The sequence below is a fragment of the Muscardinus avellanarius genome (genome assembly GCF_963383645.1).
Source record: "Muscardinus avellanarius genome assembly, chromosome: 3".
NCBI lineage: Eukaryota > Metazoa > Chordata > Mammalia > Rodentia > Gliridae > Muscardinus > Muscardinus avellanarius.
In genome coordinates, this window is record NC_137788.1 from 9,673,201 (window position 1) to 9,695,759 (window position 22,559).

General features: G+C 53.3%; 1 protein-coding gene across 2 annotated transcripts in view; it reads left to right on the forward strand.

Annotated features, from left to right (window-relative positions):
* Window positions 1–19,127, forward strand: part of VPS13D (vacuolar protein sorting 13 homolog D) — a gene marked incomplete at its 3' end in the record, with an annotated part of 245,737 nt that extends 226,610 nt beyond the window's left edge. For both annotated transcript variants that reach the window (XM_080692050.1, XM_080692051.1), the window contains exons 67-69: window positions 4,654–4,785; window positions 17,424–17,664; window positions 18,996–19,127. In XM_080692050.1, the coding sequence (XP_080548176.1) occupies window positions 4,654–4,785; window positions 17,424–17,664; window positions 18,996–19,127 (505 nt within the window). The remainder of the gene's footprint in view (window positions 1–4,653; window positions 4,786–17,423; window positions 17,665–18,995) is intronic.
* Window positions 19,128–22,559: the final 3,432 nt, after the last annotated feature.

Below are 22,559 nucleotides of genomic sequence, written 5' to 3' on the forward strand. Positions count from 1 at the left end.
AGCTCAGAGGTAGAATGCCCCTGGGTTCCATCCCCAGTACCACACACACACACACACACACACACACACACGCTGAGTCTTAGCAACATGACAGGCACTTTGTTCTCAAAAGCCCAAAACAACTGAAAACCAAAGACTGTAACCGGAGTGCTCCAGAATTCCGAATCGTGGCTGCATTAGGGGACAAGGATCTGGGCTCAGAATACCACGCGGGTTCCAGCGATGGCGTTTGTGCCGGCCATGGTGGCTTCACGGACATGTGTTATGGTCAGATGAGTAAAGGCGGATGATACTAGTGGTTCATGATGAGTCCAGTCCTAAGGTGTAAAAAAAAAATGGAGTCCCTCTCCTGCAGGCGCTCAGGGCCCGCTGGAAAGTGACCTGAGAGAGCCTGCCACGTAAAGATGGACACACTCTACCGCTGAGCCGCAGCAGGGCGGGAGTAGGACCGCCTCACACCTGGGCACCCCATTTCTGAGCAGTCTTACTTGAATTCATAATAGAGATGGGATTCCTCGGTATTCGGGGAAGCAGTCTCATCACACAGAGCCGCCCTGCTAAATCTCACTTAGAAACTTTGCCAGCTCCCGAGCCTTGAAAACACGGGCTTGTTGTCTTTTCCGTAATTCGTTAACTTTTGGTCTAAATGTATTCACACGCTGTGACTTTAGGCTCCGCCCTCCCCCCCCCCCGCCCACAACCTACCAACCCAGACCTGAGAAGTTGACATTTGACTTGGGTTCTGGAGAAGAAAAACTAGTTTGTCCGACACTGGCAGGAATGTGGAAGAATTCTGCTAATCCCAGTTCTGCTCAGAGCAAGCGCAGGTCTTCCCCACCCCGCGACGCCCGCCCTGCATCTACAAGACTATCCTGGAAGATGGCTTCCTTCCACTGCCAACTCAAGCTCCCTCTTTGTGCTTCTGTACTGACATGAAAAAGGAGCTTTAGGTGTCACGGTGAGCTCCTCATCCTCAGAACTGAGCGTTTCCATCCTGGTCGTGGGTGTTTGATGATGGATCCCAAGGCAGGAACATTGGAAACCGAAGGCATTTGCAGCCTGTCGGGATATCAGAGCCTTAGAACAGACAAAGCCGAGTGTGGTGGTACACACCTGCAATCCCAACCCGTGGGAGGCTGAGACAGGAGAATCACAAGTTCGAGGTCAGCCTTGGCAATTTAGCAGGGCCAATTTCAATTTTAAGAATAACATACGCCTGTAATACCAGTATCTGGGAGGCTGAGACAAAAGAATCGCAGGTGTGAGACCTCAGCAATGTAGTGGGACGTTCAGTAACCTAGCAAGACCCTGTTTCAAAACAAAAAATAAAGCCAGGCATGGTCACACACCTGGAATCCTGGTACTTGGGAGGCCGAGGCCGGAGGATTGCAGGTTCAAGGATAGCCTCAACGGTGTAGCAAGGCTCTCAGCAACTTAGTGAGACCCTGTCTCAAAATAAAAAATCAAATAGGGCTGGGGGTGTAACTCGGAGGTTAGAATGCATCTGAGTTCAATCCCCAGTACAACCTTAAAAATAAATACGATAATAAAAATAAAAAGGGCCGGGAGTATCACTCAGAGGTAGAACACTCCTGAGTTGCATCTCTAGTACAAAAGAGAAAGGAAGGAAGGAAGAAAACATAAACGGCTCGTGCGCACTCCGTGGGGAATGGCTTTCTCCTCTGATATGTCAGTGGGTTTGCAGTTTCAGGTTGGGAGTGGAGACCAGCTTTGGGGAAGGCGCAGAGGGGAGGCCCCTGAGTCAGGACATAACTGGACTCTTTGACAGTGTGGGACACACTTAGTTCTTGGCTGTTCCAGGAGCTCAGGTGCAGAAACAAGTCGTGTTTTCGTGGCTTCCCTGGATCCTGTCAGAGGGCCGCGGCACTCTGCGAGGCTCCCTACACTACGCGTAGCACGCTTTTCTCTCAGGCTTGGGTACTAATGAAGAGTTTTTCTTTATGGAAGAAGACCCGGGTCGCGTGAGGCGTCACAGGACGGTGCCTTGGCGCTCCTCCCTTTGCTTTCATGGGGCTGGACAGACACCCCCGGCCTTCTGTTAGGAAGCTGGGGCCCTGGCTGAGTGGGGAGCACTTGCCCGGCGTGCGTGAGGCCCTGGGCTCCATCCCAAGCACCACAGGAAGAAAGAAAAAACGAGGGGATCCTAGCTGGCTCACGTTTGGCCTGGATGTCGATTACTGGCCTTCAACGCCCGTGACCTCTAGTCTTCAGACTCCTCCTAGCTCGGGGAGTGGCCGTACGCTGTCCCACCTACAAATGCATTCACTCATTTACCGCCAGTTCTCCTGTCCACCGGGCCCTGTCTAGGCCCTGGGATGGAGGGAACATGAATCAGAGAGAACCCTTTCGTGCAGTCTGTGTTTCCAGTGGGAAGCTGGGCAGGGGTGCACGTGCTGTCCAAGTGGGAGGTGCAGGAGCTGTGCTGTGAGCAGGCGGCTGGATTTTGACAGGGCCATTCTCGTTGTGGTGAGGAGGATGGCTGGGGATGGAAGCGGCTGGAGTAATCGCAAGGCCATGGTAATAATGCATCACAGACCCAGAGTCCACTAGGTACGACAGGGAGGGAGGAGGAGTTGGATCTCATGTGTAAAAAAGGATTTTGGATATTGGATATACTGGGGAGATGTAGCAAGAAGAGTCGCCATCAAACCTTTTATTAAAAGGGGATGAACACGCCTATGATCCAGTTCTTGGGAGGCTGAGACAGGAGGATGGCAGGTGTGAGACCAGCCTCAGCAACTCTGCAAGGCCCTCAGCAACCTAACAAGACCTAGCGAAATTAAAAACGGGGCTGGGGATTTATCCTGGAGGTAGACTGAGCCTGTGAGTTCGATCCCTAGTACCTAAATAAATACAAATAAAAGGGGAGGAGGAAGCGGCTCCGCCATGTTCCTCTTGGAGGGGCCTTTGGGCTCTTGCAGGAGGCTCTGGGGGAGAGAACAGTGGGTCTGTCCTGGGAAGGACGGCGGTGCTTCCCAGTGGGAAGGTGCGCCCAGCCCTCCTCAGGCCCCGCCGCAGCGGCCTGCTGGTGTCCTCGGTACTGTCGCACACGGCTCCACCAGCCGCCCTCCTCACCCTCCCCACCTTCTCTCGGTGTGGGGACCTAACAGCCAGCGGCAGCTCGAGATCTCGCAGGAGGCGCAGAGCTGAGGCACAGTGGGAGCGTGTGAATACAGCCTTCAAATCCCCGAACCTTCCTCGTGGTCTCTGCACATCGGCCCTCGAAGCACAGTCAGTAGAACTTGAAGAGCCAGGCATGGTGGAGTGCCCCTGTAATCTCAGGACTTGGGAGGTTAAGACTGGAGGGTCGCAGGTTTGAGGCCAGCCTCAGCAACTCAGCGAGACCCTGTTTCAAAATAAAAAATGGAAAGAACTAGGGATGTAGCTCAGAGGTAGAATTAGCTCCTGGTCTCAATCTTCAGGATCAAAGGGAAATACAAAAATAGCACTTAAGGCGTCTTTGTAGCCGAACTTTTGACAGTTACCGCTGGGTTTTGGCTTTTCCCAGGCATTTCAAACCTCACCAGGTGAGGGACTGCCCGGCGTCGTGGCCTGGTGAGCTGAGAGTGGCCCTTGGTTCAAGAGCACCTTATAAAGATCCCAGCGCTGCAGCCAGCCTTTGGCATGGCCTGTGGCAACTTCCAGGCGGTCTGTCCACGCCACTACCCCGCCTTGACCACCAGGGCACGAGCTGCCCGCGCCAGCCTGTCCCTGGACTGCAGCCGGCGCTCTGTGCCGAGGCCTGATCCGGCGTGGAGGCCTATCCTCTCTCTGAGGCATGTCTAGAGAGGGATGTTTTGCTTCAGTGGGTTCCAGGAACAAATAATAAAAAGTACAGCAAGTCCAAGGCCAAGGACAGGCCCGGTACACTCTTATCAGTCATCTGAAATATGCGCAGCCTTTCCAAGACAAATATGGACTCCTGTTTCTAGGAAAACACCGAAAAGTATTTATCAATTACCCTGTCTATGGTTTGTGGAGAAAGACAACAGCAGCCGACCCCGAAAGCCATAGCAAAGCAGATTCCTTTGGGCAACCAAACGCCAAGTGGCTGGAGAGAGCCACTGCGGGATCGCACAGTGGCTGGGCTGGGTCCGCGGAGCCCGCCCGCCCTCCCCGTCACGGGCCACCGCGCCCCTCGCCTGCAGCCACGCTTCTGAGCCTGGTGGGTTCTCACCGAAGCCCAGTCCCTGCCTACTGATTGCAAGCCCACAGATGGCTCTCCCAAAGAGGTTTCTAGAGAAACAGGGCGTGACCCAGGAGAGGTCTATGATAATGACTGCAACGGGCGCCACCGCGGGTGGAGGGTCCCCAATTGTCACGGGCTGCGTGGGGATTTCCTTGACAGCAGCCCTGTAAGGTGGGTGTGCTTCCTATTACCGAGAAAAGTGAAGCTGAGGGTGGAGGGCGCTGGCCAGCCGATCCGCGGTCACCTCGGAGCTGGAGAGGGTGGAGGCAGGGTGTGCCTCCGGTGGGACCCTCGCCGGCGTGCTCACGGGCTCGCTGGGGTTAGATTCTGCTCGTCCACCGTAGAGTACGCCGTGCGTTGAGTACCGCCTCCATCCTGGGCGTGGGGTAATCGTTCTGACTTTAACCTCAGCTGCTCTGTCTTCTGTGCCCCTACCCCTCCAGGACGCAAGCGCAGAGGGCTCGGAGACCGCGATGCTGCCGGGGACCCCAAGGGCTGCTTCCCCGCTATTCCGAGAGCCAGGCAGAAGGACAGGAGCAGCTCTTCAAACTCACAGACAACATCCAGGACGAGTTGTAAGTGGGGGCCGTGGGAAACAGCCCTGTGTCCGCTGAGTTAGTGTGTCCGTCCCCCACGTGACCTGCGCCTCATTCCTCCTGCTGAGGCCTCAGAACTGGTCAAGTGAGCACATGTCCTGAGTGTTTTATGGGTATAAATGTGACTACTTGTAAACAGCCTTTACTGGAAGGAATATTTCTCAAACTATCTCATGGCTGGGCCTTACTGTTTTATTTCTAAAAAAAAAAAAAAAAAAAAAAAATTACCCTTTCTAGCCAGGCGTGGTGGTACACACCTGCAATCCCAGTACTTGGGGAGGCTAAGATAGGAGGATTACAGGTTTGAGGCCAGCCTCAGCAACTTATTAAGATCCTGTTTCAAAATAAAATAGGTCTGGGAATCTACCTTAGAAGTAGAATGCTCTTGGGTTCAACCTCTAGCACAAAAGTAAAAAGAAGAAGAAAATCGCTGGGTGGTAGCGCATACTTGTAATCCCTGCGCTTGGGAGGCGGAGACAAGAGGATTGTGCATGTTCAAAGCCAGCCTTGCTGGCTTAAGAGACCCTGTTTCCAAATAAAAAATATAAAAAATAGGTGTCTGGGAGTGTAGCCCCGAGGTAGAGGATTTCTAGGAACCCCAGTACCCCACACACACACAAAAAAAAATCTTTTTATTTATTTTTTTTATTTTTGCAGTTCTAGAGATGGAACCCAGAGGCGTTCTACCTCTGAGCTGCACCTCCAGCCCTATTGTTTTTATTTTTAATTCTTTATTTTGAAACCGGGTCTCACTGAGCTGCGGAGGGCCTCACTCAGTAGCTGAGGCTGTCCTCTAACCGCGATCCTCCCGTCTCAGCCTCCCGAATGCTGGGATGACAAGCGCGCGCCACCACGCCCGGCTGAGAATCTCTTTTTAGATAGTTCAAAGAGCAAAGATAAAAGTTGATATGTTCTCAATTTTAAGGCCCTTTTCCACATAAAATATCCTTAAACTTTGATGTCTCGTTGTCCACTGTAGAACGCTAAGCAAAACAAAAATTGCAAACAACTAGTATTTGACTGTTTCAGAAATGTGGTTTTCTTAAGGTTGTCTTGTGACGCTTTAAATATGGAGCCTGATATGCCTGAGTCCTTGTCACACTATTTCTAGTTGGTAGAAAGAAATGTGTCGTTGTTTTAGGATCTCCTGCAGAGGCCCTTAGGACAGAAAGCGCTCGAGACCCGCTTAGTTGGTAGAATTGCAAACACGAAACGAGCCAGGGGCTCTGAGCGTGGCGGAGGGGAGAGAGATCAGCTCCGGGGATAGTCTTCAGGGTCACCGACAGGAGCTCTATCTCATGTTTTTGTGTCAGTATTTGAATAAAATGTCAAATTAGAGCTCATTGGTTGTTGGCTGGTGGGGATGGCGATATTATTGGAACAGCCCTTGACAGCGCCGGCCTGCTTCCTTCTGTCGGCCTACCAGGGTTGTTCTAACAAAATACAGTAGATGGATGGCTAGAACAGCAGAAATACGTGTTCCCACGGTTCCGGAAGCTGGAGGTCCAGGATGCAGGTGCCCCCGATCCTGCTCCTGGTGAACCCTCTCTGTGGCTTGCAGGCGGAATTCTTTACACGGTGTGTTCTCATGGCAGAGAGGCAGGGAACTCTCTGGGCCGCCTCGTAGGGTGCTGATCTTACCCCATCAGGCCTGACCCCGTGACTTCACTTGATCTTGGTCGCTTCCTCACTCTGGTGAGTCCCACTGGGGCTCGGGGCTTCCACACGAGCCCCGGTCCTGCGCGTGCCCAGCCTCACTCTGGTCACCCCTCTCGCACCAGAATCGCTGTGCGCTGCCGCTCCAGGGAACACCGTGCTCCTGCCTCGCTGGGGTGGGGATTTGGTGTCCTTTATACCACTCTGCAGATGGAACTTTGGGCCTGAGGGTGGAGGCCCAGGGAGCCAGTTCTCGATCTAGCAGGCAGGGAGCAAGTCTTCACAACGCAGCCCGTGAGCGCCGTGGATTTCACGCGTTGCCTCCACTGGAGAGTCCTGAGCACCTAGGACAGGGCCGGGCACCAAACAGGCCCTCAGCAGCTCGGCATTGTGTCCTTTTCCATCTCGTTCCCAGCTCACCTCTGTTCAACTGGAACCATCTCTGGTCCTTGCAAAATCTTATTTGCAATAGAACGACATGTCCCAAAAGACACAGGGTGAAATCGCACAGGGCGAGCAACGCAGGATCGCTCCGGCGGGGTGCACACATGGCAAACAGCGAAGTGATTTCACAAAACTCTTGAAATTCACGTGAACTAGGAACAGATACTGGCACGCACAGATACAGACTTCAAAGATGAAAACCCTGTCTCCAGCCAGGTTGTGTGTGAAATCGCTAGTGAAGGCTCGGGGACACACGTGGCTCGGGCCCTCCTTGGTGCAGAGGAGACGCCGATGATCTCCCAAGCATCTTCACGGCAGCCTGGCCTTCGCGGGTGGGAGCCTTGCCGTCAGCGCTGAGCAAGAAGGGGCTTCACAGGAAAACACCGGGCACTGAGTTAGACCTCCGGCTTTTACCCTAGATTGATAATTAAAAACACGTCTAAGGACCTAATTATCTGCATATTTCCCTTCAGAGTTAACCCCTTTAAAGGGTCTTTAATACCTTGCTCTACTGTTCTAACTAAACGTTTCCACATTTTTTTCCAGTTAGACTAACTGTTTCACTTCTGGAAAATACTGTGTAATCACTTCCTGATGGAGCGAAAACCATCAGGAGGCCGGCAGGAGTCCCCGACGCCGCGGCCTGGCCCTCGCTGCTCCCAGCCTTTGCATTTCATTTAATTAATTAGTACTAAGAAGATGGGCCCCGACATATGTTTTTAGGTCTGACCAGCTGAAAAGGGTTCACTTTCAAATTAATTGGATTTTTTTGGTATGTTACAGAGTTACCATTACTTCCCTTTTTTTTTTTTTCAATTTTAACTCAGGATCCTGGGGTTAAGATGATATTAAAGTAAAATTTGTCCTGTATGATTAATTTTTCTTCATAACAAGTGATTAATTTGTAGCCAGAAACAGCATTTTCATTTTTTAAAGAAAAGTACCTGTTTTGTTCTACTATTTTATCGCAGAAAAGGGTATGCGCTCGGACTGCAAAACAGAGGCGGCTCTTACCTCCTCAGAGAGGTGCTTCTGAGCAGCGCTGCCTCCCAAGAAGCTGCTCCAAGCTGCTGCTCTGGAGTGTGGTCCTGGCATTGTCGTATCAGTTATATAGAAAGTGACTTTGCTTGTTGGTGCAGTGAAGTTCAGGGCGGTGAGGCCTGCACGCACACAGCCCCCTCCCTCCCCCAGGCTCAGCTTAGAGATTGAGAAGTCTGTCTCTGAACGTCCTGTCTGTTGAAGTGTCTCCCGCTCCCGTCTTCCTCAGGTCGCCTCCTCCACTCATCTAAGGTTTCCCCTCCTTTGTCTGGAGTCCCTCCGATCCCATCTTCCCCTAGCTTCCACAAGTAGGGAGAACATCCGACTTTTCACTTTTTATGACTGGCTAATCTCACTTAACATAATGTTCTCCGGTTCCATCCATTTTCCTGCAAATGACATAATTTTGTCCTTCTCTATGGCTGAGTGCGTTTCCATTGTGTACGTATTCCATAGTTTTGTAATCCGTTCGTATGTTGATGGACATCTTGGCTGGTTCCGGAGTTTGGCGATTGTGAATTGTGCGGCTGTAAACATAGATTCGCATGCATTGCTCTGGTGGCTTGGTTTCCTTTCTTTTGGGTAGGTCCCAGGAGTGGTATTGCTGTGTCTTATGCTAGGTCATTCTCATTCTTTGGAGGATCCTCCACTCTCTTTGCCAAAATGGTTGCACTAGTTTGCAGTCCCATCAACAGTGTAGTCGAGTTCCTGCTTCTCTGCATCCTCGCCAGCATTTGTTGTTGTTTGTGTTTTTAATGATTGCCATTCCTTTTTTTTTTTTTTTTTTTTTTTTTTTTTTTTTTTTTTTTCAGTACTAGGCATAGAACCCAGGGGCATTCTACCTCCCCAGCCCTATTTTTTTTTTAATTCTTTATTTTTGAAGTGGGGTCTCACTAAGTTGCAGATGGCTTCACTAAAGACCTGAAGCTGGCGGGGAACCTGCAGTCCTTCTGTCTCACCCTCCCAGTTACTGGGATTACAAGCTTGAGCTACCACACCTGGCTTTTAATGGTTGTCATTCTAATTAAGGCTACATGAAATCTTAGGGTATTTTTGATTTGCATCTCTCTGATTGCTAATGATATTGAACCTTTTTTCATACATTTATTTGCCATTTTTATTTCTTTTGTGAAGGGTCTATTTAGTTCACGTGCCCATTTTTTTTTATTGGGTTGTGTTTTGGGCAGTGAGTTTCTTGAATTCTCTGTGTAGTCGAGAAATTAGTCCTCTATCAGAGGATTTCCTGGCAAAAAATCTTCTCCATTCTGTTGGCTCTCTGTTGAGGTTCTTGATAGTTTCCTTTGCTGCAGAAGCTCTTCAGTTTCATGCCATCCCATATATTGTTCTTCATTTTAATTTCTTGTGCCTCTGGGGTCTTGTTGAGGAAGCTTTTACCCATATCTATGTGTTAGGATTTGGGTCGTATGCCCTCTTCAAGTAGCTGCAAGGTCTCTGGTTTAATTTCCAGGTCTTTGATCCATATTGAATGTACTCTTGTGCAGTATGAGAAAGTGGGGTTTATTCCCATTTTTCTGCATATGGATAACCAGTTTTGCCAACACCATTTGTTGAAGAGGCCGTCTTTGTTTCATTTTATGTTTTGGGCCCCTTTGTCAAAAACCAATTGTCCATAAGTGTGTGGATTTTTTTTTTTTTTTCAGGTCTGGGGATGGAACCCAGGGGCATTTGACCTCTGAGCCCCACCCCCTGCCCAATTTTTTATTCTTTATTTTGAAACCGGGTCTCACAGAGTTGCGGAGGGCCTCACTAAGTAGCTGAGGCTGTCCGCGAACCGCGATCCTCCGGTCTCAGCCTCCCGAATGCTGAGATCACAAGCGTGCGCCACCGCGCCCGGCTATGTGGATTTGTTTCTGAGTCTTCTGTTCTGCTCCATTGGTCCATGTGTCTGCTTTTGTGCCACTACCATACTATTTTTTATTAATATGGCTCTGTAGTGTAGTTTGAAGTCAGGTAGGTATTCCGATGCCTCCTGCATGGTTCTTGTTGCTGAGAACTACCTCAACAAAATCCAACACCCATTCATGCTAAAAACTGCAGAGAATTGGAATAGAAGGAGCATACCTCAACATCATAAAGGCGATATACAGGAGGCTCCAGACGACATTTTATTGAATGGGGAAAAATATGAGAGTTCCACTTAAAAACAGGAACAAGACAAGGATGTCCACTGACACCACTCCTTTTCAGTATACTTGAGACTCCGGCCAGAGTAATGAGGCAAGAGAAGGAAATCAAAGGAGTACAAATAGGAAAAGAAGAACTGAAACGATATTTGCAGATGACAAAATAGTATACTTAGAAGACCCAATGAACGCAACCATTCCAGAACTGATCAAGAAATTCAGCAAAGTGTCTAGATACAAAATCAGTCTTAAAAACATCAGGAGCTTTTCTGTATGCCAACCACAAATCCACTGAAAAAGAAATCCAGAAAACATGTCCACTCATGATAGCCCCCCAAAAAAATAAAATACTTAAAAATAAACCTAACCAAGGAATTCAAAGACCTCTACAAGGAAAATTATAAAACATTGGAAAAAGAAATTAAAGATATTAGAAGATGAAAAGACCTTCCATGCTCTTGGATAGGTGGAATAAATATAATCAAAATGACCATTCTGCCGGGCACACGCGGTGGCGCACGCTTGTAATCCCCGCACTTGGGAGGCTGAGACAGGAGGATCGCGCAGGTTTGAAGCCAGCCTCGGCTACTTAGTGAGGCTCTCAGCAACTCAGTGAAACCCCGTTTCCAAATAAAACATAAAATAGGTCTGGGAGTGTAGCCCAGAGGTTCTACCCCCAGGACCACCCAAAAAAAAAAAAAAAATGACCATTCTTCCAAAAGTGATCTACAGATTCACTTCAATACCCATTAAATTACCAAGGTCATTCTTTACAGACAGAAAAATAGTCCTTAAATTCGTTTGGAACAATAACCACCAGAAAGAAAGACAGTAACGTTCATCAGGGCTCTTCTCTCTCTCTCTCTCTGTCTGTCTCTCTGTCTGTCTCTGTCTCTCTTTCTCTGTCTCTCTCTCTGTGTCTCTCTGTCTCTCTCTCTGTCTCTCTCTCTGTGTTCTCTGTCTCTGTGTCTCTCTCTGTCTCTGTCTCTCCCTCTCTCTCTCTCTGTCTCTCTCTCTCTCTGTCTCTCTCTCTGTCTCTCCCTCTCTCTCTCTCTGTCTCTCTCTCTCTGTGTTCTGTGTCTCTCTCTGTCTCTCTCTCTCTCTGTCTCTCTCTCTCTCTGTCCCTCTCTCTCTCTCTCTCTCTCTCTCTCTCTCTCTCTCTCTCTCTCTGTCTCTCTCTTTCTTTTTGTGGTACGTGGTTTCCTTGGAAACCCTTCTACCTCCGGGCTACAATCCCAGACCTAATTTGGAAACAGGGTCTCTTAAGCCAGCAAGGCTGGTTTCAAACCTGCGCAATCTCCTATCTCCACCTCCCAAGCCCGGGGATTACAAGCTTGTGCCACCATACCCAGCTCCTCAGGGCTTTTTTTAATACAGAAAAGTATTAAAAGAAAATAAAAAATAGCCTCCTAGCCGGGCATATATTTCTTTAAAGGGGCAGAGAGCATTGCTCAGTGGCAGAGTGTTTACCTAGCATGCCCCTGGCCCTGGATCCATCCAGAAAAGAAAAGAAAAAGTTTCCTTTTTTATCCCATTTGTGGAACCACTGTTTATGGTATTATGCATTTCATCTGTTCTTCTTGAGAAATTTTACAGAGAGAGAGAGAATCAGAATTTTTTTTTTTAAGCACGGGCCATGATACTCTTTTTTTTCAGAACGGGGAGTGAGCGCAGGGACATTCTACCTCCAAGCTGCACCCCATCCCTATTTTTACTTCTTCATTTTGAAACACAGCCTTACTAAGATCCAGAGGGCCTCACTAAGTGGCTGAGGCTGGCTGCGAACCTGCAATCCCCCTGTTAGAGCCTCCCGAGTTCTAGGTTTACAAGTGTGCACCGCCAAGCCCGGCTATGATATTGACTCTAATATGATATCATTATAAATCTCAACCATATAGCATGCAGCCGGCCTTGTAATCCCTCCATTTGCATTCGGAAGGCTGAGACTGGAGGATTGTGGTTCTCAGACAGCCTCAGCTACTTACCGAGACCCTCTACAACTTAGTGAGACCCTATTTCAAAATAAAGAATAAAAAAATAGGGCAGGGGGTGTAGCTCGGAGGTCAAATACCCCCAGGGTTCCATCCCCAGACCCGCAAAAAAATAAACCGTATAGCAACACACATGATAAAAAAAAAAAAAAGACTAGTCCTTTGGGGGAGCAGATTCATTAGCTTCTGTTTTCTCCTTTTTTTAATTATCCTTTCTCTTGTCGGTGCTGGGGATAGAACCCAGGGCCTTGCACATGCAAGGCAGGTGCAGTGCCATTGAGCTACACCCTGGCTCCGGCTCCCATTGTACAAATCAGGATGCCATCTGTCGATAACTATTGACGACGAACTGGACATTTTTTGATATGCCACTGAATTAAAACCTGCACTTGGCAGGTCACCCAGCTGCTCATAAAAGTTAATAGCTTGCTAAGTCTTTAATAAGTTAAAAGTTGTGAGAGTTGTTGTTTGTTTGGTTGGGTTTTTGTGTGTGTGTACTGGGGATTGAGCTCAGGGCCATTCTATGTGTGGTACTGGGGGTGAAACCCAGGGACTTTTTCTACCTCTGGGCTACACTCCCAGACCTTTTTTATATTTTATTTGGAAACAGGGTCTCACTAAGTTGCTGAGAGCCTCACTAAGTAGCTGAGGCTGGCTTCGAACTCTTGCAATCCTCCTGTCTCAGCCTCCCAAGTGCAGGGATTACAAGCGTGCGCCACCACGCCCGGCTCCTCCCATCCCTTTTTAATTTCTTGTTTTGAAACAAGGTCTCACTAGGTTGCTGAGAGTCTTACTACATTGCCGAGGCTGTCCTCAAACCTGTAATCCTCCTATCTCAGCCTCCCAAGTACTGGGATTCCAGTGGTGCACCACCACGCCCTGCTGAGAATTCTTTAATTTTACCACTGGGTGCAGATCTTCCGCACTCAGAGTTACGCACGTGCTGGCCATCTCCACTGGACTCGAGACTCCCTAACACATAAAGGTATTAAGCCCTACTGTGTGCTGCGACAAGCAGGAACGTTGGCCTGTCCTCAGTGAGTCCACAGTCCAGCAGGGCGAGCAGGCTGTGTGTATTACTCACTACTGATGACGTTGGCTCACCTCTCAAGTAGAAGTTTGAGCCACCAGGGCAGGTGGTTCCCTTTTGCCTGCACAGCTGGAGAAGGTTTCTCAAAGAAGCCTAGGGGTGAGAGGCCTGCCTTGTAAGAGGAGGAGGGAGAAAGCCAAGGGTGGGGGGGAGCCGGGCGTGCGCCCAGAGCACTGTGCTGGGCAGAGGTCCGGGCAGGCGAGCGCGTGGCTGTCTGGAGCGTGCAGGTCCCCCAGGTGTGGCTGGCACGTGGGCAGGAGGGGAGGGCAGGGCTGAAGTCATGCGGTAGTGGTCACATTGGCTCTTGTGGGGGCAGGGGCGAGGGTGTGTGTGTGTGTGTGTGTGTGTGTGTGTGTGTGTCTGGAGTTGAACCCCAGGACTCATGCTTGGCAAGCACTCTACCTCTGCTCTTCATCCTGAGCTCGGGGAGAGAATTTTAAGAGGATCCCGATGCAGATCACACGCTAGAACGCAGCCTCGCGGGCAGCAGACATGGGCCCCGCGGAGACCCCGCAGCCCGAAGCCGTGAGGCCCTCGGGAGGTGCAGGGAAACGCGGAGAGGCGGGCGTGCCGCGGCACCCGGGCGACGGAGGGGCGGCACTGGAGGCTGGGGTGGCGGCGCACCTCGCGGAGCCTGGCTGTGGAGGAGTTGGACCAGCCCCTCGGGCGACGCTGAAGGAGGAAAGAGGGGAGGGAGAACGAACGTGAGGCCCAGCCGCGGGCGTGCCGCGTGCACAGGTGCACGGGTTCTGCAGGGAGCCCGCTGCTCAGAGCGACCCGGGCCCCAGCTGGCCCCCGGGGATCCCATTGGGGGCGCTCCTGGGGTGAGACCACCCAGACCTTTGTGATTTTGAAATGACCCCACGCTTTGCCAGCCTCCCTCCCTCCCTCTGAGTTCACGGGTCAGAGGACAGAGGCGACGTCCTCCGGCGCCACCCACCAGGTTTCCTGGCAGCGGCCCTCTCGTGAGCCAGTAGGTCCTGGCCTGAAGCTCAACCGGCTGGGGCTGGGAGTGGGAAGCCAGAGTCCAGGCGCCCAGGCAGTGTCCAGCAGCAGCCTGCAGGTGGACAGCTGGGCGGGGAGGCCCTTAGCTTTGAGGAAGAGCAAGGGGAACAGGAGTGAGCGGGGGAGAGTCTGCATTCGCTCGGCCCCCTCCTCCCCGTGCTGTGGCTCCTCTCAGAGTGATGAGCTTGGGGTCTGTGTCCAGCAGAGGAGCCTGTCTTGGAGCCGTTTGAGTGAATCTTTGGTGTCGTTTCCAGATTTTATAAAAACACCAAAGTTGATATCAGCGGTGATGCTGATGGAACCCAGAGCCCCGGCCGTGGGTGGTGGGGGCTGGGGACGCGTCGGGAACAAGACGGAGACGCGGCTGCCGGCGCCCAGTCTCAGGGTCACGGCCAGCGCATTTTCTTCTCAGTCATGCCCTGGCTCCAATCTGCTTTTGATTTGAAGACTTTAGAACATTTCATGGAAATGTCCAAGAGATGTGACTCTTAGCAGTAGCTCCGGGCCGTGACTGGGTTCCCTGGACCAGGAGACATCCCCGTAGATTTCCAAAGCTGCTCTCCTCTACCGGTGTTCCTGACCCTCGGTAATTTGGGGAAGGAAGCAGGCAGGCTGTGTCATCGCCAACAGAGAGATGAAGAAATGGAGCCACCAATGAGGCGCTACCCCAGAGTGCCATGCGCTCCGCCCCTCCCCGCACCTCACCCCTGCCTTTCCTGAAGCCGCCCAGCTCAAGGCCGCTGGCCTCCGGGACTTGCCCGCCCTGGTGCGTCCAGGCCTGCAACAGCGTCCCCTATGGAAAGGGCCCTGGTGTCAACCCCGCTGCCCCTGAGGGCAGCTTCCAGGTGTAAATACCAGTGCAACAGGGGACACACGGGGTGGGCCAGGGAGAGGGCTGGAGGCCACTGGGGCGGGACTCTAGGAAGGCCAGCCTCAGTGGGGCTTTTAGTGCACGTTCCTACGGCCGGCCCGCCCGCAGTGGCCACCCCTGGCATTTCCTGTGAGTGCGCATGGCAGTCCCCGGGCCGGCTGTGCGCAGGATTGAGGCCCTTGCAGCTGGCGCTGTGATGCGTCCCCCGGCCTCGGGATGTGTCTCCGTCCTCCTGTCTTCCCTGGACCGACTGCTTCAGATCCCGTTCCACGTAAATCAGTGGATGCCATCCTCTCAGTACGTGAGAGCACAGGAGTCTGCCGAGCAGGGAGGCTGCCAGGCATGTCTAATTTTGGCGTGGAGGCTTTGACCGTCTGCATTCTCGGCATTGCCAACCAGTTACAAGAGAACAGCAACCCAACTTGTGTGATTGGAGGCTGTGATCAGAATGGCGCCTGGGGCCGGGCGTGGGGGTGCAGGCCTGTAATCCCAGCACTTGGGAGGCTGAGACAGGAGGATGGCAGGTTCGTGGCCAGCCTCAGCTACGTAGTGAGGCCTCCACAACTTAGTGAGACCTGTTTCGAAATAAAGTATTTAAATAAAAATTGGAGCTGGGCGAGGTGGCGCACGCTTGTAATCCCAGCATTTGGGAGGCTGTGACCGGTGGATCACGGTTCGCCGACAGCCTCAGCTACATAGTGAGGCCCTTCACAACTTAGTGAGACCCTGTTTCAAAATAAAGAATACAAAATAGGGCAGGGGGTGTAGCTTGGAGGTCAAATGGCCCTGGGTTCTATCCCCAGATCTGCCAAAAAAAAAAAAAAATTAAATTTGGGCTGGAGGTGTAAGCTCAGAGGGAGAATGCCCCTGGGTCCAATTCCTGGTACTGCAAAAAATAAAAGTAAAAATAAAATCAATAATAAATGGCAATTGGACCAAAGCAGGTGCTTGCAAGGCATTGTGGGGTGGACGCTCAGGGGTATAAGATGTGTCGCCGTTCTCAAGGGGCTTAGAGGTTAGCCCAAGAGCTGAGACGCTTGCCCAGAAAACACAAAAACAACTCCGTGTTTGGTGGTGCTCTGGAAGGTCACGGCGGCGAGGTATGCAAAAGTGGGTTTAGGTCGGAGCATCTAGGGAAGCTTCTACAAGTTGGAACATGTGACTCCTCGTCCTGGGGAGGGTAGAGAGGTCAGAGTGGGTGCGCATTCCGGGGGACCTCCCCCCGCGGAGCCGACTGCGTGCCTGGCGCACGCCCCGGCCACAGAGGCGAGGCCCCAGGCCACCTGCGGCAGGCCAGGCCTTCTGACTTTCGGGCTTATCTCCCCTCCAGCTGTGCCCGCTGGCCCAGGACTTGAGCCGTCCTGGGCCCAGGCTCCAGAGCAGATCCAGGCACAGCCTCAGCTCTGAGCAAGCCGCTTAGCAGCCGGCTCCCCGAGGCCAGCCTCTGGCCGGCCTGTCGTGCTCCTGCCGGCCATCCGTCCCTCTGCAGTCCCCTGACACCCAGCCCCATCGCCAAAGGCCGGCACAGCACACGGGGGCAGCTGTGGCTAGGCCTCATCCTGCAGCTGAGTAGAGAACTAAACACCCACTTCGAATCTGTGAGCTCCCTAGAAGAGGAGTTAGGTGTGTTTGTTGTGTTTCTTATTTTTATAACTAGCTCTTTTTCTGATTGACTCTGAAGCGCTTCAAGAAACGACTACAGTTTTGAAATGGAGATTGCAGCTGGGCCTGAGAGCGCGCTCTCACTGTTCTAGCTGCCGAGTGTGGCCCCGCGTCCCGCGTGGCCCCGCGTCCCGGGCCCTGGAGCACTGCGCGGGGCGGGGCGGCTCTTGCTGGGGCTGCCGCGGGTCGAGGGTGACGGTGTGCGCACCCTGTGATCCTGCCATCTTCTCCTGCCACACAATTCTGTGAACCTGCTTCCTGCTGCTTTTTTTTCACCCATACTTGTCTCATCTTGGTTTAACACTTAAAACCTTGAGTTTAGTATTTAAAAACGTTATGTATCTTTCCAGCCAACAAGGCACTGTTACAGTTCTCTCCCAGCCTTGAGCTGTCCAAACACTCACTGAAAAGAACACCCCCCCCCCCAGTACATTTCCAGATGTGAAATTGCTTCTATTGTTAAGCCGCTGGGCACCGTCTCTAGCGAGCATCTGCCTAGTGTCCCTGTGGGAGAGCGCTGTGTGCCAGACACTTGGCCTCACAGCAGCCCCTGAAGCCAGACTCCCTGAGTCCTCGCTTAGCAGCGGGGAAGCCGGAGCTCAGCAGTGGCGGCCCTGCCCGCGGCGAGTGGGGACTTCATCGCGCTCTGGCCCTTGCTGCTCCAGGGGCAGCCCGGCCGGCCGCCCGCTTAGCCTGCTCTCCTCCCTGCCCTCTAGCTTCATCGCCGTGGAGAACATCGATAGCTACTGCGTGCTCATCTCCTCCAAAGCCGTGTACTTCCTGAAGAGCGGAGACTACGTAGACCGAGAGGCCATCTTCCTCGAGGTCAGGTACGACGACCTCTACCACTGCCTCGTCTCCAAAGACCACGGGAAGGTATACGTGCAGGTGACCAAGAGAGCCAGCAGCTCCAGCAGCGGCGTGGCCATCCCGGGCCCGTCCCACCAGAAGCCGATGGTGAGCCCCGTGGCCCCCGCCCTGCCCTGCCCAGCAATCCCACAGGGCTGCGCCGGGAGGGCCTGTGCCTGGCGTCCCCGCAGCACAAGGGGTAGCGGTGCTTACTCCAGTTAATTGCGAACCATACCCGGTGGGATCCCTGGGGTGTGGTGTTTCTGATACGTGTTCGTCTGTACATTGAACCCAGTTGGTGAGGGAGCACACGGTACTGTTTCTCTGGAGACGCAAATTTTGGCTCTGTGCAAAGGAGCAGTACCTAGGTCAATAGACACGAGTAAATAAAACTCCTGCTGCCTCCGGGGGAGGTGTTATCCAGAAGGCCGTGGAGTAGCAAAGTGCCTGCTGATAGCCAAGGTTCGCGTAGGGCGTGTGTGCCAGGCAGTGCACCGAGCACGGGGCAGGCGACTTCCCAGGGGGCTGGGGCTCAGGCCTGTCGGCCCCGCCCCAGGGCCCAGCAGAACGGGTGAGGAAGCCGTCCCTCCACAGCCGTGGCCCCGCTCGCTGGCTGCTCACAACGCCCAGGCGCCGGTCTTGCTGGGCTCGCCTGAGAGCCGCATCCCCAGCCTGCCTGCCTCAGCCCTGACGATCGCAGCGCAGCTGGCCTTCCCGGGCCTCTCCTCGGGACCTTCGGCCTTCCGGAGTAGGAATGCATTTGGGTTTGCTTTGGCCGCGAAGCTTCCCGGGGTCATTGGCTGAAGTTAGGTCTGGGGGTGAGAGAGCATCTCAGAGTTGCCCGGGCTTTCTGCAAGTCCCTGCGGCCCTGAGCGGCCGTGAGCAGCCGCCGCGCTCCCTTGGGCTAGGTGAGCAGCGCTGCATCCTGCTAGGAAATGTCTCGGGCTTTTGTCTGCTAATTCTTCTTCCTTCCTTTAAAAAATGAGTGACACACTATAATTGCGGGTGACAGTGATTCGCAATGATGCGTCCCTACACGCGCACATTACTCTGTCTGCTCCCTTCCCTTCCTCTCTTCTCTTCCAAGCTTGCCCTCTGCAACTTAGTGAGACCCTGTTTCAAAATAAAGAATAAAAAAACAGGGCAGGGGGTATGGCTCAGAGGTCCAATGCCCCCGAATTTCATCCCCAGACTCACCAAAAAATAAAAAATAAGAGCAGTGCCCCTGGGTCCACTCCCCAGCACCACATACAGACCACCCAGGTCCTGGGAGTCCACCCAACTTCTGAATCAGAAGTACTGGGAGTCGTCCCCGGGGTCTCTGGTTTTGTTTGTTGTTGACGGGTCTGTGTCCCTGTGACCTGCAGCAGCTGCCCGCGCCGTCTGGTCGCGTCCCCGCCACCTCGCGGGCAGGGGACTCATTCTTTTCTCCTCTTTAGGTCCACGTGAAATCCGAGGTCCTTGCTGTCAAGTTATCACAAGAAATAAACTATGCAAAGAGCCTTTACTATGAACAGCAGCTTATGCTAAGACTCAGTGAGAATCAAGACCCATTGGAGCTCGACTCCTGAGGAGCCCGGCCCCCGGAGAGACGCTCCAGACCAGCCGGCACGGAGGAGTGGACAGCGCCTGCTCTCAGCTCAGAGGGAGGTCTGGGGAAGGTCAAGGAGCCAGGGAAAGGAAATCCTTGTGGGGACAAATACAGACAAAACTGTATTAATCTATAGGGCGGCGAGTTACTTTAGATTATGGGAAAATAATTTTTAAAAGGTATCAGTTGAATAACGTTTGAAAAAAAAAAAGCACTGAGATGAATCTAATTTTTAGATTGCCCTGTATTTTGTTAACATGTATATATGTACAACTGTGTGTTTGTAAATATATAGGAGCTTCAGAGCAGGGCCGCGGTGTGCGTGAGGGCTTGCTACCTGTAAAGTAATATAAAATTGTACTGACCGTCCCTTGCACTGATTTCACACATCTCGTTCAGAGCACTCTGTAGAAAGGCCGGCTTGAGGCTGAACAGCGTCAGGTCCTAGTTCGTAGGTGGGCCGAGGGCTTGGCAGACAGTGCGCGGCTTATCGCAGGCGGCTTCCTACTCCACCTGTCCACTTGGCCTTCCCCGGCTAGTCTCACCCAACTCGGGGGTGAAGTTGTCTTCTGTTTCCGCATAGATGCGCACAGCAGCAGTATAGGTTTTTCTTGCGCGGTTATCTGAGAAGTTTGAAACATCAGTCATCTGTGTGGACGTAGAAGGAGAAACGTCCCATTGCGCTAACTCGCGAATCCCAAGTCTCCGGCCAGAGCGCTGTCTCCTTCCCAGGCACCAGCCGCGGGGGAGAAGCGCCTCCGACTGTTCTTTTTAATAGAGCTGCTGCTCGCTGGTGCCGCAGCCCCACAGCCCGGGGGACGCGATGGCGACAGCAGGGGGAGGAGGAAAGGCCGGAGCTCTGGAAGAGGAAGCGGAGTGTGAGCATCGGAAGGCTGTGCCCGTGAGCTGCCCGCGGAGCCGGGGCTGGGCCCGAGCGTCTCGGCCCCGGCTTTTAGTTCAAGCCTGATGTGAGGGTCCCTTCATTCCTGGGCCGGGTGTTTTGGTGTCTCCCTCTTCTGTAAGGCATAAGCAAATGGGGTCAGGGAAAAAAAAAAAAAAAAAAAGGCCGCACTCCACAGTGAGTGACTCGCTTTGTGATTTTAAATTTTTTATTTTAATAAAGCAAATCAGTTTCTACGACCTTGTCACATGTGAGACCCGAGGTGACCTAGTGGGTCAGTGGATAGTGGGTCAGTGGATATGCAGGTCTTGGTGTTCGCAGCTCACGACCCAAATCCTTCCAAGACGCAAATGAAGCGGCTCCATCCATCTCTCCTGCTTCCTCTGCCCTCCCCCGCCCAGCCCGTGCGTGTGTGCAGGTGTGTCTTCAGAGCGTGTGCAAGGACCAGGCCCTGAACCCCAGGGCCATGGTCTTCACAGGACGCACACCGGACCTTGGCTTTTGTGGGTCGAGTGGGGTTGGGTGGTTGGCTGGTCACTCGCCGGGTGGTACCGTGAGGGTATCACACCCAGGCGGCAGGCCACGGGTCAGCTCCCCCGGCCTTCTTCACCAGCCCCGTCCCTGCAGCCACCCCCACGAGTCTGGCTTGTGGTTTGGGTCATCAGTAACCCACTGCCTGAGACCACGGTCTCCTACAGAGACTTGGAAGGCTTGCTGCGCCAGCGGGCCCTCTGCCACTCACTGGAGCCAAGTCACTGAAGTCACCGGAACGTCCTCACTGGCGGCAGCGTGGTCTAGAGAGGTCTGCTTCCCGCCCAGCAGCCCCGGTGCTGGGCCTCGGCTCCTCCTGGCTCCGCCCTAATTTAGCCATCCCTTTAAATAGCTGCCCACCCCTGGCCCTGGCTCAGCCCTCCTTCTGACAGTTGCACCTTAGAAGGGGCAGGTGTGAGAGGGGATCTCAAGACCGGGCGGGGTGGGCTGCCCAGCAAGGGGAGGGCCAGCTGCAGGCGCCCCTCCCCGCCCCCTGCCCAGGTGAGGGTCCAGGGACTCGGCCGCTGCTTCCTGGCTTACCAGGACAAAACCCAAAACTCGGAGAAGCAGGCCCTGCCCAGTGGTTTCTGCAGTCTTCACGCTGCTTCAAAGATGCAGCTTCTGTTTGAGGACTGTCACATGAGAGGGACAGTGGACCAGGAGTGCCAGGACCCGCCCCAGCCCCTTGGCCCGGCACGGCCGGCTGAGCCCTGGGGGAAGGCCAGCCCTGCCGGCGCCCCAGCCCACTGCCCGGTGCCCGGTGCCCCCTCTGTAGGGAAGGCTCCAGGCTCACTCTGTTTTCAAGGGTCATCTGTGCCCCTCACTGTGTCTACACTATCGCGGTCACCAGTGTGTTCAGACTCTAATCCAGTTCCCTGTCAGCGTCACGACGCTTCTTCCTGTGGAATAAAACACATCGTCAACTTCCTAGACTGTTGGCTGGCTTCTGGTTTCTTGGTGTTCCATAAATTCTAGAACCATCGCCGGTGACACATACCAAAGGTAGCGTGGTATTCACAGTGAAACGCGGCCGCTGCCCTGTGTCCCGTCCCGGGAAGTGTATCAGCAGGGCGGACCCACACCTGGCCGGGCACGCTCTGCCCTCCAGAGGCCCACCTGGCTGCAGCCCGCCCCAGGGCTGGCCGAGCAGGCAGTGAAGGTTGTCATTTGGAGTTAAAGCAGATGAAACGGAGGGAGGCAGAGGGGTGGCCCCGGGGGTGGGGTGGGGGCCCTGGGCACCCGGGCCAGAGAGGTTGTGGACGATCTCTCAAGACTGCTGAGGAGTGGAGTGGGAAAAGCCTATGATCCCCAGGGCATTCGGCCACATCAAAGCCGAACCTTCCAGAGCTTCCCGAGAGCGGGGGCCAGGCAGGAGGTTCACGAGGTAAACGGGAAGAGGAGTCAAGGTACGGAGCAGTGACGGCTCTGGGGGAGTCTGCCCGGCACCTCAAGGGGGCGGGGGCAGCGGACACCTGCAGTCCCCGAGGATCGCTTCATGCTGGAGCTTGAGACCCTCCTGGGCAACCCGTCTCTAAATATTAAAAAGAGGGGAGGGTGGTTACAGAGGAGAAGTGGTCGGATCAGCTGAGAATGAGCACAGGAGGAGGTGACGGAGACTCAGAAGGTGGACAGTGGTCACAGGTAATGGGGCAGTTCCTGAGAAGCTCGCCGGCCGCATAAAGGCCCATTTGAGGCGGCTCTCCAGGAGCTTGATGTGAGCTGGGCAGTCAGGTTTATTTCTCTCCAGCCGCCCTCAGCTGCGTGGGCTCAGTGTGAACTAGGCCAAGAATTGGATCGTTATGACCACCAGGCATGGGGCTGCTTGCCTGTAATCCCAGTACTCGGGAGGCTGAGCCAGGAGGAGCGCAGGTTTGAGGACAGCCTTAGAAACCTAGCGAGACTCTCCGCAACCTAGCACTATCTTGTTTCAAAATAAAATAAAAGAGGGCTGGGGGTGTAGTGGGGAGGTAGAATCCCCCT